Genomic DNA, 14,960 nt, shown 5'->3' on the forward strand with positions numbered 1-14,960 from the left:
GATAGTCGGTGGGACCGTCTCTTGTCTTGTCTCTTCCGTCTTTTCGCAGTCACTGACATATCGGTACAGGCGTCGGCGTAGAAACCGGCGGGGGACGGGATTACCTCTCCGAACCAAGGGTGGATACAGGGGGAGGGGGGCAATGGGCCATGGCCCCTCCTTTGACGCAAAAAGAAGGTGACCCCCTTTTGGACCCCCTTTTATATTCTGTGTTCTTTCTCAGAAACGACCCATTTATTCACGATTATTTTCACTTTTTCATCGACGCCAAGGCCAGACATGTAAAATTTTTTGTCCCAATATGACAATGGCCGTGTTTAACCATCCTCCAAACCGGAATCATTGAAGGAAAAACAACGTTATTTTTGTCCCATAGGCATTAAAGCTTTGAGTAATAAATGACTTTTCTCTTTATGCAGCATTCACGTTCATCTGCTTTGCATGCAGAGCAGGGCGCAAAAAAATGTACCTCATCACAGCCGGCTTTCCCAATGGAACTTTCACTGCTCACTAATACTAATAGTAATAATTCAAGTTTTGTGCTTCATTAGTTTTTGTTCGGATATCACTGCCCACCTTGTAGTTGTAGAGGTTGCAGTTTTGTAGCGCCGTCGTTTCTCTACATACACGACCACACAAAGAACTTTGGAATTGCTCGTTAACTGTAGCTTTTGTGAGCGTTTAAGAATTTCATGTTTTTTGCTCATTTTTGCTCGAACAGTTTGACATCAATTACTCCTGACCTAAGGTGACCTAAGACTTGAAATTTTGTGCGAAGGTTTCAAATTGATGCCCGGTAAGGTACTAAAAATTTGGCGGCGCTGCGCGCCGCCGTTTTTCGCTTTTCAAGAAAACCCACATGGGGGCCAAAATGACCTCCAATCAGGGCGCGGATTAACCTCTCTCTTTAGAAAGGCGTTACTTAATGTTTGGCCGGGGTATACCTACTAGTTATTGATACCACTGATAGGTTGATACTACTGATTGGCATTTGCAAGGGCGCAGTCAAGTTGGGACCACCCCCGCCCCTTACAGCCAAGGTAGGTGCGTATATTTTTTAGCAAAATTATTTTTTGGCAACCTTCCAAAATAAAGTGGCTGAAACCCGAGGAAAGAATAGGATTTGGGGGTAGGTAAGGTTCTGCGGGCTCCATCCTAACGAAAAACCTAATGGTATTGCCGCCCACCCCCCTTTCAGATGCCCCTGGATCCGCCTTTGCCCCGAACTTTATTCCCCCTCTCAACTTTTCCTGTAAAAGTAACCCTGTGGATATTAATTTATGGATGAGAAGACACAAATCTTTCCACTCGTTTTCCATAGAATTTACGTCATTGCCGTCAATATTCCTTTGAGCAAGTGGAAAGTAAGCAAAACACAGCTCCTCGCTTGCGACACCCATGTGAATAACGGACACCAAATCAGGGGCCGTATTCACGTCGATCATTTTCGTAAGAATTTTCTTAAGTTTGACCTACTTCTTAAGTAAATTTTTTATTCACGTGAACTCCGTCGATAAAAACTTAAGAAGTCTCGACGTGAATACCAAATTATACTTACGAAAGAAAATCGACTTACGAAGTCGACGTGAATACGGCCCCTGATTTTATTTGCAATGGCAACGACAAATAGCCATGAGTCGCTAGTTGTGCGTTGAAATATGTTTTAGGACAATTTTGATAGGCATCCATTCAATAAAGCGTGACAGCGTCGTTGGTAGGTCCTTATCGGTCTTGCTAGTGCCTAGTTTATACCCCTGTAGGCATGATAAATCAGCCGGCGCCTGTTTTGCAAAGGATAACCATGTAACAAGTGACAAAACGTAAAACGTATGATAGCTGAGAAGGCTCAAATCTGGCAGTATAATAGCAGCTCAGTGGTGCGGCCGCCAGAAGTTGACAGCCGGCCAGATATTCATGCGTCGACGAAGGCTGACTGAACCAGATGAAACGCAGATATCATGGAAACCTATATTAACTACCGATTCGGGTCCATCAAGCAGCAACTGAACGGAACATGAACCAGCCACAAAGGTAGGGAGAACAGTGCGGCCGTGCGTGAACAGCATCAGCACGGCGTGTTCAATATCGGCTACCGTGAGCAGCCGTCGGCCGGCCGGACGCCGGGCGAAAATCAACGACAAATGACAGCTGAAACCCGCTCAGACGTCAGGACTGTTCGCCACACGCAACGCTACCCTATCAGAAACAATACGAAAGGCATTTCACTGAAAGCGTCCGAGCCCGTGTGCCGGTGGCGTGTTGCCGCGTGTTCGGCGGCGCCGCTCGGCCGGTCGGGATTGTGCAGCAGTGGGAGGTCCAGTCGTTTGTGTTCGGTCCTGTCGCGGCCGGCCGTCCGTCTCTCTGGCTGAGGTGAGGGCAGTGCTGGCCGCCGGCAGTCACTGAGGCGGCAGTCGGACCCGCGGCCCGCTCCGGCCGCCGCCGGGCAGACGCGTCTCACAGAGGGCGTCCCCGGCCGCCGGGCGGCAGAGTTCATTTCACCGCGCGAGGACCGTCCGTCTCACAACCGAGCGGCCGCCGCGCGCGCGCCGCTCCTCGCCGCCGCGCGTCACAGCTGTCCCGCAGCGAACGGGCGCGCCACACTCGTCACAGTCGGCCGGTGCAGAGGTGCGCCATAAACGCACACACCGTGCGCCAATCACGTCTGCGCGGCGCCGGTCACATCATTGGGCTATGGGGCGCCGCGCGCGTCCGCCGGCCGCTCAGCGTACAAAAATACCGGCCGTCTGGGGCGGCGGCCGCGGCCGGGCCGCGCCGCGTCACAACGAGTCGAACCACGGGTGTCGCAGGCAGTCGGCAGCCGTGGCGCGCTGCTCCGGGTCAAAGTGCAGCATCGGCAACAGGAACTCGGCGAAGGCGTGCGCCTCGGCCTCGGGCCACTCGTACTTCTCCATCAGAACCTCGTGCAGCGCCCACGGGTTCAGCTTGAAGATGTGACGCAGCTCGCCTGACGAGACAGGAGAGAGGGGAGGCCGTCAGACACAGAGAACAGACACAAACACAGCAAGTAGGGAACTAATGTGTGATCAGACTGTATGAGCAGACTGAACGAGGGCGAATATAACCGATCAGCATCATCATCATGGGAATGATGAATCGCGGATCGAGGCTGCATGATGCGACTTCAACTGATTTGGACCCATTTACAATATGTGAGTGAAAGGGTTCAGCAGTGGAATTACAGTGACAACGAATTACAATTAGTATGGGTCTATGGGTCATCAGCTCCCGGATGGGCGTCTGTCACGTACCTTTCCTATTGAAGAAGTCGCGCGAGTATTTGCCGCTGAACATTATCCGTTTGGGGATGTCTCCCATGAGCTCGATGATGTGCGCGATGTGGTCCTCGTCTCTGCTGTAGTTCTGACCCGTGTGAGGCTCGAACAGGTAGTCGCCGGTGGCCAGCTCAAACGCCATACACGCCGTGGACCAGATGTCGGCCGGGGGACCGTACCCGGCGCCCAGCAGCACCTCAAGGCACCGGTACTGGCGCGTCTGAATGTCCTCCGTGAAATGGTGGTGCTGCGGGCAGATCAGGTCAGGTCAGGTCAGCACCTCCAGACAGCGGAACTGAAGCAGCACAGGTCAGGTTCTCTAGAAAATGCGCAGATGATACGTCAAACACTTGCACAACAGAACACATTGATATTCTAATTAGGAATTTCTACGTAAAATAACGAGCTAACGGACAAAGTTCTTGCTGCGTGTATCCTTCAGTGATATATCTCCCAGCAGTCCGATCAGCCCCGTGAAGACTCGACTGAGGCATCAACACCGTCACGCTATCAGTCCACGGACCGCCTGACCACCCTCACCACTACCACCATCGGCCTCCCGTTCCACGTACCGTCCAGCAGGCGTTTCCGAGGTCGGCGATCTTAACCTGGATGTCGCACACCTCGTGCACGGGGTCGGGCCTCCTGGGCGGGGCCCCGGTCCGCGCCGCGCCCGCACCGTCTGCCGGCAGGGGGGACGGAGCGTCAGTGAGGGGCCGGGCAGGACAGGAGGACAGGGGAGAGGTGGCAGGACGGTCACAGATCGGAACAGCTACAGCACGGGGCTGACATACGCCACAGTACGAGATGAAATTATAGGTCGGCCGTTACACAAAAGGAAGAGATGGTTCCGCTCAGTCAGTTAAACGTCTTACTCGCAGACACATTGGTCAGAGGAGAACCTGGACAGTCTCTAGTCTCTCCGACAACGAACAACACCCAAACACATAATAATAGCCACAGTACATTGCCCGTCGTTTTTCACTCGTTTTTCCCAGCCTCGTAACGTCGGCTCTGAAAACCGCTACCGCCATAACACACCTCATCGAGCCGTGGCCGTACCTGGCAGCGGAGCGACCACCTCGCCGGGCGATCCGGGCGGTCCGTCCCACTGTCCCACTGAGCGGGGAGTGGGGCCGGGGGAGAGGACAGGAGCGGGCGCCGGGACAGGGTCCGTGTCCTCCTCCTCGTCCTCTGGCAGGCGGCACATGGAGTCAGGAGGGGACGGTCAGAGGCGGGCAGGACAGGACTGAATGGCAGACGGCACATAGAGTCAGGAGGGGGAGGTCAGAGGCGGGCAGGACAGGACTGAGGTCAGGTCGGCGGCGCTGGTAGGCGGTCAGACACCAGCAGAACAGACGCACACTGAACAGTCATCAGTGGTGCAGGACAAGAACATCTAAATCGGGGAATAGTGACACCGGATTATAACGGTCTTGTTTAGCGACTGAAGCACCCAGTGAGAACAATGATTGACTTCCCTCCCCCCTCCCCATGGCTGCAAGTCCCCGGAACCTGACGCAGTCAGCCCCGCTGAGCGGCCGGCACTAAATGAGCGCCATAAACAACAGAGACGGCCACCACGACCCGTCCACACAGCCCGAAATAGGCCCGGCGGACACCGGCAGTGGGCCGTCCGTCATACCCCGCGGCCACTGAGGGAGCTGAGCTCTGACCGCAGACACATCGACAACCTACGGCCTACTGTTCCAGCCCACAAACCCCAGCGAATGGCCTCGTTAATTCAGTGAGACGGGTCCCAGACCGAATATCAGGCCACCTCACAAATTATGTGATCGTTTATCAAATCAAACGTCACCAAATGATGGCCAGAGCTCCTGATACTTAGATGGACACGACAGTCTTTCCCCAGAAACTCCGAACCATCTCCATGCTGTTGCCAGCGCCATTCATAGATATTCAACATCAAACCATGTTCCCCATTACGTGAACTTCAGGTTCAGCCCTTTACTCAATAAACACACAATATACCCAGTACCCTGGTAGTCACAACAAGCATTGACAAAACAGGCTACATATACCTACTCCAACTCATACTTCAACCTGCAAACTTTTCAAAGCGACTCAACTTTCCCCAAGACACCTCCGTCTCAGCCCGCCCTCCTACCAACTTCTACCGTCAATTACGCCCCCACCAGCCCTCCCCAACTGCCACCCATCCCCATCCCGTCCATCAGCCACCCACACCCGCGGCGCCCGTCCAACCTTCGATATCGACCCAGCCGTCACTGTCTCCTCCGTCCGCGGGTGGCGGCGCGCCGTCCCCGCACGCATCCAGCGGCAGCAGCGGCCGGCGGGCCGGCGGCTCCAGGAGAGCCAAGTCGGACAGCGAGTCGCCCGCCGCCGGAGCAGAGGTCGGCGGCGACAACGGGGCGGGAGGAGGTGGGACGGGAGCGGCAGGAGTCGGAGACGGGGCCGAGACAGGAGCAGGAGGTGAGACCGGAGCAGGAGCAGGAACCGTGGCGTCTGGGGAAGGAGACGAGCCTGGGGAGGATGCTGTCAGTGATGGGTCGTCTCGGCGAGGACAATGCTAGGATAGTTAAATAGGAAAATAATAGTTTCATAGTTATGGACAAAGCGACTGAAGGAAAGAATGAAGGTCACAACGTCGGGCAGTGGTAAGAGGTAGAACATGATGTTCCTCAGGCAAATGACAAACCTTAGATAGCCTTGACATTCGCTGATGCACCACAACATCCACAGTCGCCAGCAGCCCTGCCGCTGATTAGTCCTGCTGCTCCCCCCGTCTGAACTGTCCACTGACCGTCTGCAGCCGCCGGAGTTTGGGACGGCTCGGCGCCCTGCTCGGCCCGCCGCGCCGGCTCCGCCCCGGCGCTGTCCGCCGCCGTCTCGCCGGCCGCCGGTGTCGCCGCGCCCGGCTCCTCCAGGTCGTACGGCAGCGTCACCGTCTCGCCGCCCTGCGCGTGCTCCACCATACCCACCTCCATGTTGGCCAGACTCTGGCGGTTCGCTGCGGAGGGGACGTGCACATAGGCCGGGTTAGATGCAGTAGTGGGCGGAGCAGAGGCGGATCCGGCAGGGATGGCGCAGCATTCAGCTAGTTACAGCAATAGATAGTGAGGCATCCCTCCACAGTTCATTGTGGATGACAGCCTTGGTGTAGAGACCAGAAATTGTAAGTGCTCACTCTACACTCAAAGGTTTCAAATGAATATCAAACAATAGCAAAAGAAACGTTAGAAATCCACGATGCAAAATGTTTATCGCACACAAGGAAACGCATTTAGCTGAAGATCATCCGGAATGCAGTCTCCAATGTTAAAGCTGGCAGTAGCACGGGCAGAGTGTTTTCGTACCCCGCCCTCCCCAGCTGCCCCCTGCGCGCTGCTCACCGGTTTTGACGGCCTCTGCACTGGGGTCGGTGCGGTCGCGCGGGTCGTGCGGCTCGTCCTCGGGCCTCCGGCGGTGGTCGGCCTCCCTCCTCCTCCTCTCCACCGCTCTGTCCTCCTCCCCCTCTGCCGGAGGAGGTGGGGAGGCGGCGTCTCCGTTCACCTTAGTCTCCTCCTGTGTGTCCGCCGCGGGCTGAGCGGCGCCATTCTGCAGTGGCGCCGGCGCCGGGTCTGCTGCCGGTACTGGATCTGCTGCTGCCGCCGGGTCTGCCGCCGCCGGCGCCGGGTCCGCGGCCGGCGCCGGGTCCGCGGCTGGCGCCGGGTCTGCTGCCGCCGGCGCCGGCTCCGCAGCGGCCGGTGCCGGGCTCGCCGCCGCCGTCCCGTTGGTGGCTGCCGGCAGGCCGTCCGTCCCCGTCCCGTTGGTGGCCGCCGGCGCCGGCTGACTGTTCTGCCCGCCGGCGCCGTTCTCAGGGGCGGCACCGTTCAGCTCCGGACCGGCAGAGGCAGCAGTCGCGGCGCCGGCCTCGGCGTGCTCCCGCTCCCACTGCTCCGTCAGCTCGGCCATCTGCTCCAGACGCTTGGCCTGCCGCTTGGCCTTCTTCTTCAGCTTCTTCTTCTTGTTCTTGGTGAGTGTGGACGGGTCCGGCTGCTGCAGGTGCTTCGGTGTGGTGGCCACTGCCGGACGTAAGGGAGAGCGTCAGCATGACGTCTGCTTAAACAACTGTTTGCTACCCGTTTTGAATTTATCGCAATAATAATGAGGTAAAAGACATACGAACGAAAGAAGCCAACATCAGACAGGTCTTTCGTCTGCATATACATATACAGGGTCCGCCATTACATCTCTGATCTCCCTGTAACTCACTGAAGGAGCCGGGCAGCTGAGGTCTTATCTCCCTCCCCCTCTCAACTCACTGAAGGGACAGCGGTTGAGTCTATCTCTCCCGCTAACCCAATGAAGGAGCCGGACAGCAATTCTAGTCCTATTCCCAGTAACTCACTGACTGCCCATCCCCCGGTTACTCACTGAAGGATCCGGGCAGTTTTAGTCCCATCCCCCTGTAACTCACTGAAAGACCCGGGCAGTTTGAGTCCCACCCCCGGTTACTCACTGAAGGAGCCGGGCAGTTTGAGTCCCATCTCCCGGTTACTCACTGAAGGAGCCGGGCAGTTTGAGTCCCATCCCCCGGTTACTCACTGAAGGAGCCGGGCAGTTTGAGTCCCATCTTCTGGACCTGAGCGGCGTCGGCGGCCAGCCGTCGCACCTGCGCCTCGTCCACACAGAGCAGCACGTTCTCCGGCTTTATGTCCGTGTGGATGATCTGACACTTGGTGTGCATGTAGTCCAGGCCCTGCAGTACCTGTCACAGGGCGAGCGGCGGGGTCAGTGCCGAGGAACCGGGGGTAATCGAAATCAAATGCCGTAACCGATAACCCGTAACCAGTATCCGAACCAAATACACATGCAGTAGCCGAATTAAACAACGGTACATAAAGTACAGCGAACTGGAGATCAACCGGAGGAAATGAAGTGAACAAACGGAAAGGCAACTAGGTATGAACATTGAACAGGTGTGTGTCAGTGGTCACGTTCCGCTGAGCAATCAGACTAGACTGCAGTTCAGGGTCAGCGTCAGTAACTATAAACAGCATGAGTCATCGGCACCCCTTGCCTAGTATGCAGTCGATGTGACGAGAATGGAAAACACTTTGCCCTCGTCCAGCACCAATGTTGACCACCATCTTCAAACACCCGAGCTGGCAGGCCGTCCATTTCAGACCCAAACCGGCGGCTGAGCGTTCACTGGGACAGGCTGTTACCCGGCGCCTGATTAACTGACCACCAGCGGGGCACTCCGGCCAACTTCGCAGACCCCGGGGGGAGGCCGGCCGCGGTAATCGATGATTATGTAACGGGGACACGGCAACAAACACCCGACATCACCCGCAGTGCCCGGGGATAGCCCCGAGGGCGGCGTGAGTTGGGGAGCAGGGTCTCAGCTGTGTCCGCCGAGCTGGCGGCCGGCGGGGACGGAACCAGATCCACCCTCACCGCAGTGCCGCTGTCAGTACTACGCTATCGCACATCGGGGTCCAGGTTTGGTGAGCCCGGCCATTTTCGGCTGCATCCATTCCGTGCCGCGCCCCAGCAGTCAGCAGCATCCACCGCTTACCAAGCAGATCGGCTCGCGAAAACGCTGGCTAATCTACAGCGACAACAAACTGAGACCTGGCTCGGGGCACTGAGCGTTTAGCTGTTGTACGGAGCCCGTAACCCACTCAGTAATGCCTTGTAATACCCCGCTAAACTCTTCCAAAAGCTGCTGGCAGCCCACCATCCTAGCACGGATACCGTAACTCAACAGGACATCAGCATACCACACGGGTCCAGTCATTTGGTCGGCACGCGGCCGTCGTTCAACATCACGATCTGGTCCTGCCGTCCACCAAAGAGCTAAGCCCCAAGCCCCAAGCCCCGAGCATATCGCTTCAGCGTAGGAAAGCTACCACTGTCCCTCCACCTACCCTTCCCCAGAGCACACAGTAACCCCGGCGGGCGCACGCACCTGTTTGATGATGGATTTGACGTTCTGCATGGGGATGCCCTGGTAGTTGCTGCGGATGATGAGCTTCAGCAGGTTGTGTCCGAGCACCTCGAACACCATGCAGACGTGGGTGCCGTTGACGCCGTTGATTTTGAAGTCGTCCAGGAGCTGGACGGTCCGCTCCCGCGACGGATCCTCCTCGTCACTATCACGGACCTGCGGGAAAGGCGCGCGGAAAAACGGGTCAGTGACTTCAGCGGCAATACACTCCTTGGATGAGTATTGTTTCAGAATTCAGGTCATCACACACGCACACATGACTCGCGAGAGGAAGGTGCATATTCATATACATTCACGATAGCATTGCAAGGGTGGCAGGAAGACCGATAGAAAGCAGCAAACGCAAAAGGCGGGAGACGCTTTAGTTACTTTACAGCGAGGACGTGTCAATGGCCGGAGGATAACACGGGACCAGAGCACTGGCATTTCATGCCTGAGCACGTGAATGTTTGGGTGTGACGCTCGCCACCCACCCCATCCCCGCAACTATCACAGTCCCCTGTATCTTCAGCCCGGTGTGGCGGTAACCGTAGCGGCTATTCCCGTCCCCGCCGTACCCCTGCGCCCGTCGCTGGCGCCGGAACAAAGGCCCGCTCTCGGCTAGATCCCGTCCGTCGGTCCGCCGAGTGGGACGGCCCGACGGCCCAGCCCGGGACGGATCACAGCCGCCGGTACCGGCACCGGCCAGCGGCGCAGGTACGGGGCGGCCGCGACAGGGGCGTGGTGATGTAACACCTCACGGCCGGAGACACTACCCTTTAGCTTCAAACTCAGTGAATTCAGATGCTTCTTCAATCAACAAAGACGGTTACAAGACCAGTCACTAATCCTGATATTTATCCTAATGGAATTCTGTGTGACCCCTGCAATGAGCTCCCAACTTCCAAACTGTCCCTGCCGCGACCCCCTTCGGAAAGACCAATGCCAAGTTCGGTTCAGTAATGAGCGAAGTACGCCAGTGCACGCGAGATCCACGACCCAGAGAGCCACACTTGCGGTCTCGCCTCATCTCTTCAATGACACTGCGGCACGTGGCAGAAGGCAGGAGAGGAGGGGTGGCCCAGGGTTACATAAACTGCACCCAGTTGTGTGATGAAAGCAACATCCTTTGCTTCAATAAGACGGCAATATCTGTCTCATCTGGCAAATGGACAACCGTAACTCAGGAAACGCAGCTGAGCCATTTAAACACACTCGCAACGAATTCCGTTGCTTCGCCATTATTGGTGACGTGCGACTTACGTGCACCATTCCTCCGGGGCCAGTAAAAATAAGCCGCGCCGCTCAGACGCGGAGGGCCCATTTCCTCGGTGACGTCAGCCAGAATACTGCGTCCAAAGGCCGTATCTCAGAGTCCCATCCCCCATCCCAGCCCAGCCCACTGGAAGGTGTTCCGGCTCACGCAATCCGCGGACAGGAGAGAGAGGGGGAGGGCGGAGAGAGAGGGAGGGAGCAGCGGAGCAGAGATGACAGGTCTGCGAACCCGGGGCAGCGTTTCAAACAACAAACAGCGCTCGCGTCACCGGCCCCGCTGGCGCCCCGCCCGCCATACTAACACATTTGAGCAGTTTGATCTCGTCCAGCGCCGTTTCCGTGTAGTGGCTGGCGCTCTTGACGACCTTCATGGCCACGAACCGCTTGTCGCTGCGGGGCGAAACGGCAGGTCAAAGGTCAGGGTCACGATAGAGGTGCAGCGTAAACGGGGCCACACAAAGGGAGGCGAGACCTCATCAACTTGGAAACAGAGAGGAGAAGAACTTTGGACAAAGTTCTCAACTTGAGTTACATTTGGGACGCAAGCAGTGTCTACAGTAATCCTACCGATTCTATTCACTACATCGTAATATGCTAAAATGTGCATAACAAAACCTTCTCCCATAAAGGCGCATCATGACACAGTTATCCAGTGTTACAACCGTACATACGCTGTAATAACACCGTTACGAGTCATACCAATACAGTCCCGTCATGAATCAGCTGCCCGTTCGAAGCACATGCAGCCAAAACTCTCGTAAATCCATTCACGGACTGTCCGACCATGTAATGGACACGATAGTGCGACCAATGACAACTGAGTACACTGCTGATCTGCATCGGAATATCAAAGCACGAGCCGCCGCCAAATATTCAGGAACTCATGCAACCGGCCGGCATTACGTAAGGCCGTCACCGTTCAGTCGCGGCGCGCACAATGGCAGGAAGAACTGCGCATAAACCCAGAGCGTGCAGAATACCAGCAAACCGGGGGGTACTGCGTACAATCACAGGGTGTTCAGAATACCAGCAAACCGGGGGCAACCGCCTACAATCCCAGGACGATCTGTGCACAATCCCAGGGGCGCACACACAGTACACAAAAAAGGGGAGAGCTGCTCCTCCTCACAACAAAGTAACCCACTGCGAAACAGGTATCAGTCCTCTTTAACCCGGCAGTTGCTGGGGTATTTCGCCACCCACCGTTTGCTGGGGGGGGGGGGGGCGTTAAACGCCCCAGCCGATAACTCGAGAACCAATAGGCGCAGCGAAACGCACGAGGCGGCAAACGAAAGAGCGCGACGAGACGCTTCAGATGAGTACTTAAAAGTTGAATTTTGAGGTCACAGGTCGGGTCAAGGTCAGGTCAAACACCTGAAATCGGGCTTTCAGTAGCATGGACTTCAGGACTTCGCAATGGGCGCCTCTCGTCATAAACTCTGTCAAAACGGTGCACAATCCATCATATAAGGCCTACAAGAGTGTCAGCTCCATGTAGGGGTCAGTCAAGCATAGGTCAGGGTCAAGGTCAGGTCAACCGGGTAGGCACATATCCCCGAAAATCAAAACCGATATTCGCAGCCTGTGACACATGTTTAATAGGTAATTTGGGGCGTAGAACACGATGGCGACATTCATTTTATCATACAAGTACGTGTTTGGCTCAAAAAGTTCAATTTAAGAAATGCATGTATCATGGTCGTGAAGTAGTCACGAAAAATTGCCAAGATTCAGTTCAAGATTATGGAAAATACGGAACGATAATCAATAATCGAAGATAGCCATTTGATTGATCATGGTATTGGCAGTCTAATGGCGTTTACGGCATGTCTGTATGTCTATTCTGTGATTTTATATGATTTTTTGAACATATGCCGTTTTTGGTCGAAAACTCAGAAATCATGACGTCACTAAAACCTCGATATCTCAAAATTTTTCCGACCGATTTTTTTTAAACTTTGTCGCAATAAACTTCAATCAATTCCCTACAGGTACCCAAAATTTGGCGCGCCTGCGGCGCGCCGTTTTTATGCTATGGCCCGGCGAAAAAAGTGGGGGCGTTTAACGCCCCCCCCCCCAGCAACTCGCGGGTTAACAGCATCACACCCCACCACAGAGCCAACCCTCCCTTCCGTCGCCCACCCTGCCGCCGCCCGCTTACCGTATATCCCAGCAGAGCCAGACGGTCGAGAAGTGGCCCCAGCCCAGCTTCCTGATGACGTGGTAGCGGCCGTGGAACATGTCGCCGATCTGCACCGGGTGGTAGCCGCCTGCGGACACGGCCGGCGGGTCAGCGCGGCGCAGCGCCGTCACAGCCGTGGCCGCCGCGGACGCGCTGACCAGCAGCGTCACCGCGGCCGTACAGGCGGGGGTGGACGCGGAGGCTGGGTCGGAGACGGAGCTCCCCGTGGCGGCGCGCAGCCAGCCCGGCGGCGAGCGGTGCCGGTCAGCGGCCGGGTCCCTGAGGGCGGCCTCGGCGGTCCGGTCCCACTCGTGGTCGGCCCGGCGCGGGCACGGCTGCGGCGCCTCCATCACAGCCATTCAGCAGCGAATGACGAGGGGTCTGACGGCCACACACCACTGGGGTCCAGCGCCGGCCGGCCCGCTGGCTGACCAGACCACTGCCCTGCGCCGCGCCGCCCGCACTGAGCACAGCCCGGTCTTCCGCCGCACCACCCACACTCACGGCGCCACAGAGTGCGTGACTCCCCACAGGCCGCGCTGCCGGGCCGCCGCTATCACCCACACCCGGTCCGGACCAGCCGGCCGGGGCCCCGGTGCGGCCCTCACTGACCGCCGCGCTGACCGCCGTGCTGACCGCCGCGCTGACCGCTGACCACTGGCTGCTGACCAGCCGGACCGGCCGCCGCAGCGGACCTCATCCATAGGCAGCGGGCCGGTCAGCAGCGGGCCGGGCAGCAGCGGGCGGCCAGCCGCCGCGGGGGTGCAGTGACGCACATGACAGACCGGCCCGTCAGCGGGGCGGGCCGCGCGGCGCACTGGTCCGCGCAGAGTGCCGGGTGCAGCCGCACCAGCACCGCGACTAGCGGGTGTCCGGGAGGGGAGCGTCCAATCACGTGCGTACCCGGTGCACATGTGCATGATCCGGCGCACGTGAGGTGCATGGTGGTGTGTTCAATGGTGACGGGCCGCGGGGTAGCACAGTGACTATGATGGAGCGGGAACCGCTACTCGTATCGGGTCATCAAACTAACTGATAGAGGAGGGGATGAGGGGGAGGGTAGCGAGTGGCGACCGAGGCAACGACCCAAACAAGAACAACCAACCAGCAGCTCCAGGGCGGGAGACTTGAACGGACGATTTACCTAATGCATTCCCAAGAACATCTAGCATCCTTAAGCAACTTTATGCATTAGAAACTTATTCATTACTTTGTAATCGGCCTCTTTGTCTCATATGATAACAGATCGTATATAACGACTTTTGACAACACATCAAACCAGATTAGGGACAGGAATCCGCTACCGTGTCGCTGCCGTCCGTTTTACAGGGGACAGTTCATAGAGGCGACAGTGCTTTCAGCTGTCAGACGGTGACAGGGGCCAGGTGTCACTGTCAGCTGAACTGTCTGACAGTGACAGAGGCCAGGTGTCGGACCGTCATCGCCGGCGCGGTGAATGTCGGCACCGACACTCCCCCGGCGGCGGCAGAAGCGGCTCTGCCCCACCGGCCGGTCGTCGCTCCGGCCATACGTCCAACACGCAACCGAGGCTAGCTCACAGCCATTCGGCCACACATACGCGGCGCACCATACCGGCGCCAGCAGCATGGGTCGGGCTATTTCCACCCGAGTAGACCAATAACACAGCACGCCTGGGCAGGATGGTGCGGCATTCGAACCATTGAGAACGGACGAAGCACTACACCACTGATCTAAATTGACGGCACCGGCGTTCACTGACTCAGCATTACCCGCAGTCCATACCGGTGTGTCAAACTAACAAGTTCGGTCGTCAGCCAGAGCCACACACGACACAAAGGTCGATAGACGGGGCACAACTCGCTCCGAGTAGCGCGTAGGTGGTTATCAACAAGACCGTTTAGGTAACTAAATTAGGTAGCGAACCTTTGGGAAGCGGAATGCATGCTCTGTGAACCAAGATACTCGCACCAAAACATCAAGGTTAAGTAATGAGTCAGCTTTGAGTACGACGCTCCATGTCAATGATGAACATTCTACATTAATTTCTAACGTTCAGCGAGCTGCTGATGCAATGAACAACCACAGCAAACTTTAGGTCGCGTCGTTTCGCTCTTTACTGCGGTGTTGAAATCGATACTCCATTCACGGCGTACCTAGCCACTGCGCCCCGCCCGTCGGGGTAAGGTCAGGTGACTCATCACCACACCAGGCTTGTACCGAGGTCAGGTAAACAGTCGTCCAACGGGTCCAGTCAGGTCAGGTCAGCGGTCAC

The 14,960-nt window shown here is 56.9% G+C and overlaps 1 protein-coding gene across 3 annotated transcripts in view; it reads right to left on the reverse strand.

Annotated features, from left to right (window-relative positions):
• Window positions 1-1,956: 1,956 nt before the first annotated feature.
• LOC122387056 (SRSF protein kinase 3-like) overlaps window positions 1,957-14,960 on the reverse strand; it is a 41,045-nt gene continuing 28,041 nt past the window's right edge. The window contains exons 4-14 of one of the 3 annotated variants that reach the window (XM_043376861.1): window positions 12,686-12,794; window positions 10,827-10,914; window positions 9,232-9,426; window positions 7,863-8,025; window positions 6,668-7,339; window positions 6,079-6,285; window positions 5,520-5,798; window positions 4,356-4,487; window positions 3,866-3,975; window positions 3,270-3,540; window positions 1,957-2,965 (exon numbers count right to left, since the gene is read on the reverse strand). In XM_043376861.1, the coding sequence (XP_043232796.1) occupies window positions 2,778-2,965; window positions 3,270-3,540; window positions 3,866-3,975; window positions 4,356-4,487; window positions 5,520-5,798; window positions 6,079-6,285; window positions 6,668-7,339; window positions 7,863-8,025; window positions 9,232-9,426; window positions 10,827-10,914; window positions 12,686-12,794 (2,414 nt within the window). In that variant the 3' untranslated portion in view covers window positions 1,957-2,777. The remainder of the gene's footprint in view (window positions 2,966-3,269; window positions 3,541-3,865; window positions 3,976-4,355; window positions 4,488-5,519; window positions 5,799-6,078; window positions 6,286-6,667; window positions 7,340-7,862; window positions 8,026-9,231; window positions 9,427-10,826; window positions 10,915-12,685; window positions 12,795-14,960) is intronic. The other 2 variants (XM_043376862.1, XM_043376864.1) reach the window with 2 other exon arrangements.

The sequence above is a fragment of the Amphibalanus amphitrite genome, unplaced genomic scaffold (assembly GCF_019059575.1).
Source record: "Amphibalanus amphitrite isolate SeventyFive unplaced genomic scaffold, NRLGWU_Aamphi_draft 000272F_arrow, whole genome shotgun sequence".
NCBI lineage: Eukaryota > Metazoa > Arthropoda > Thecostraca > Balanomorpha > Balanidae > Amphibalanus > Amphibalanus amphitrite.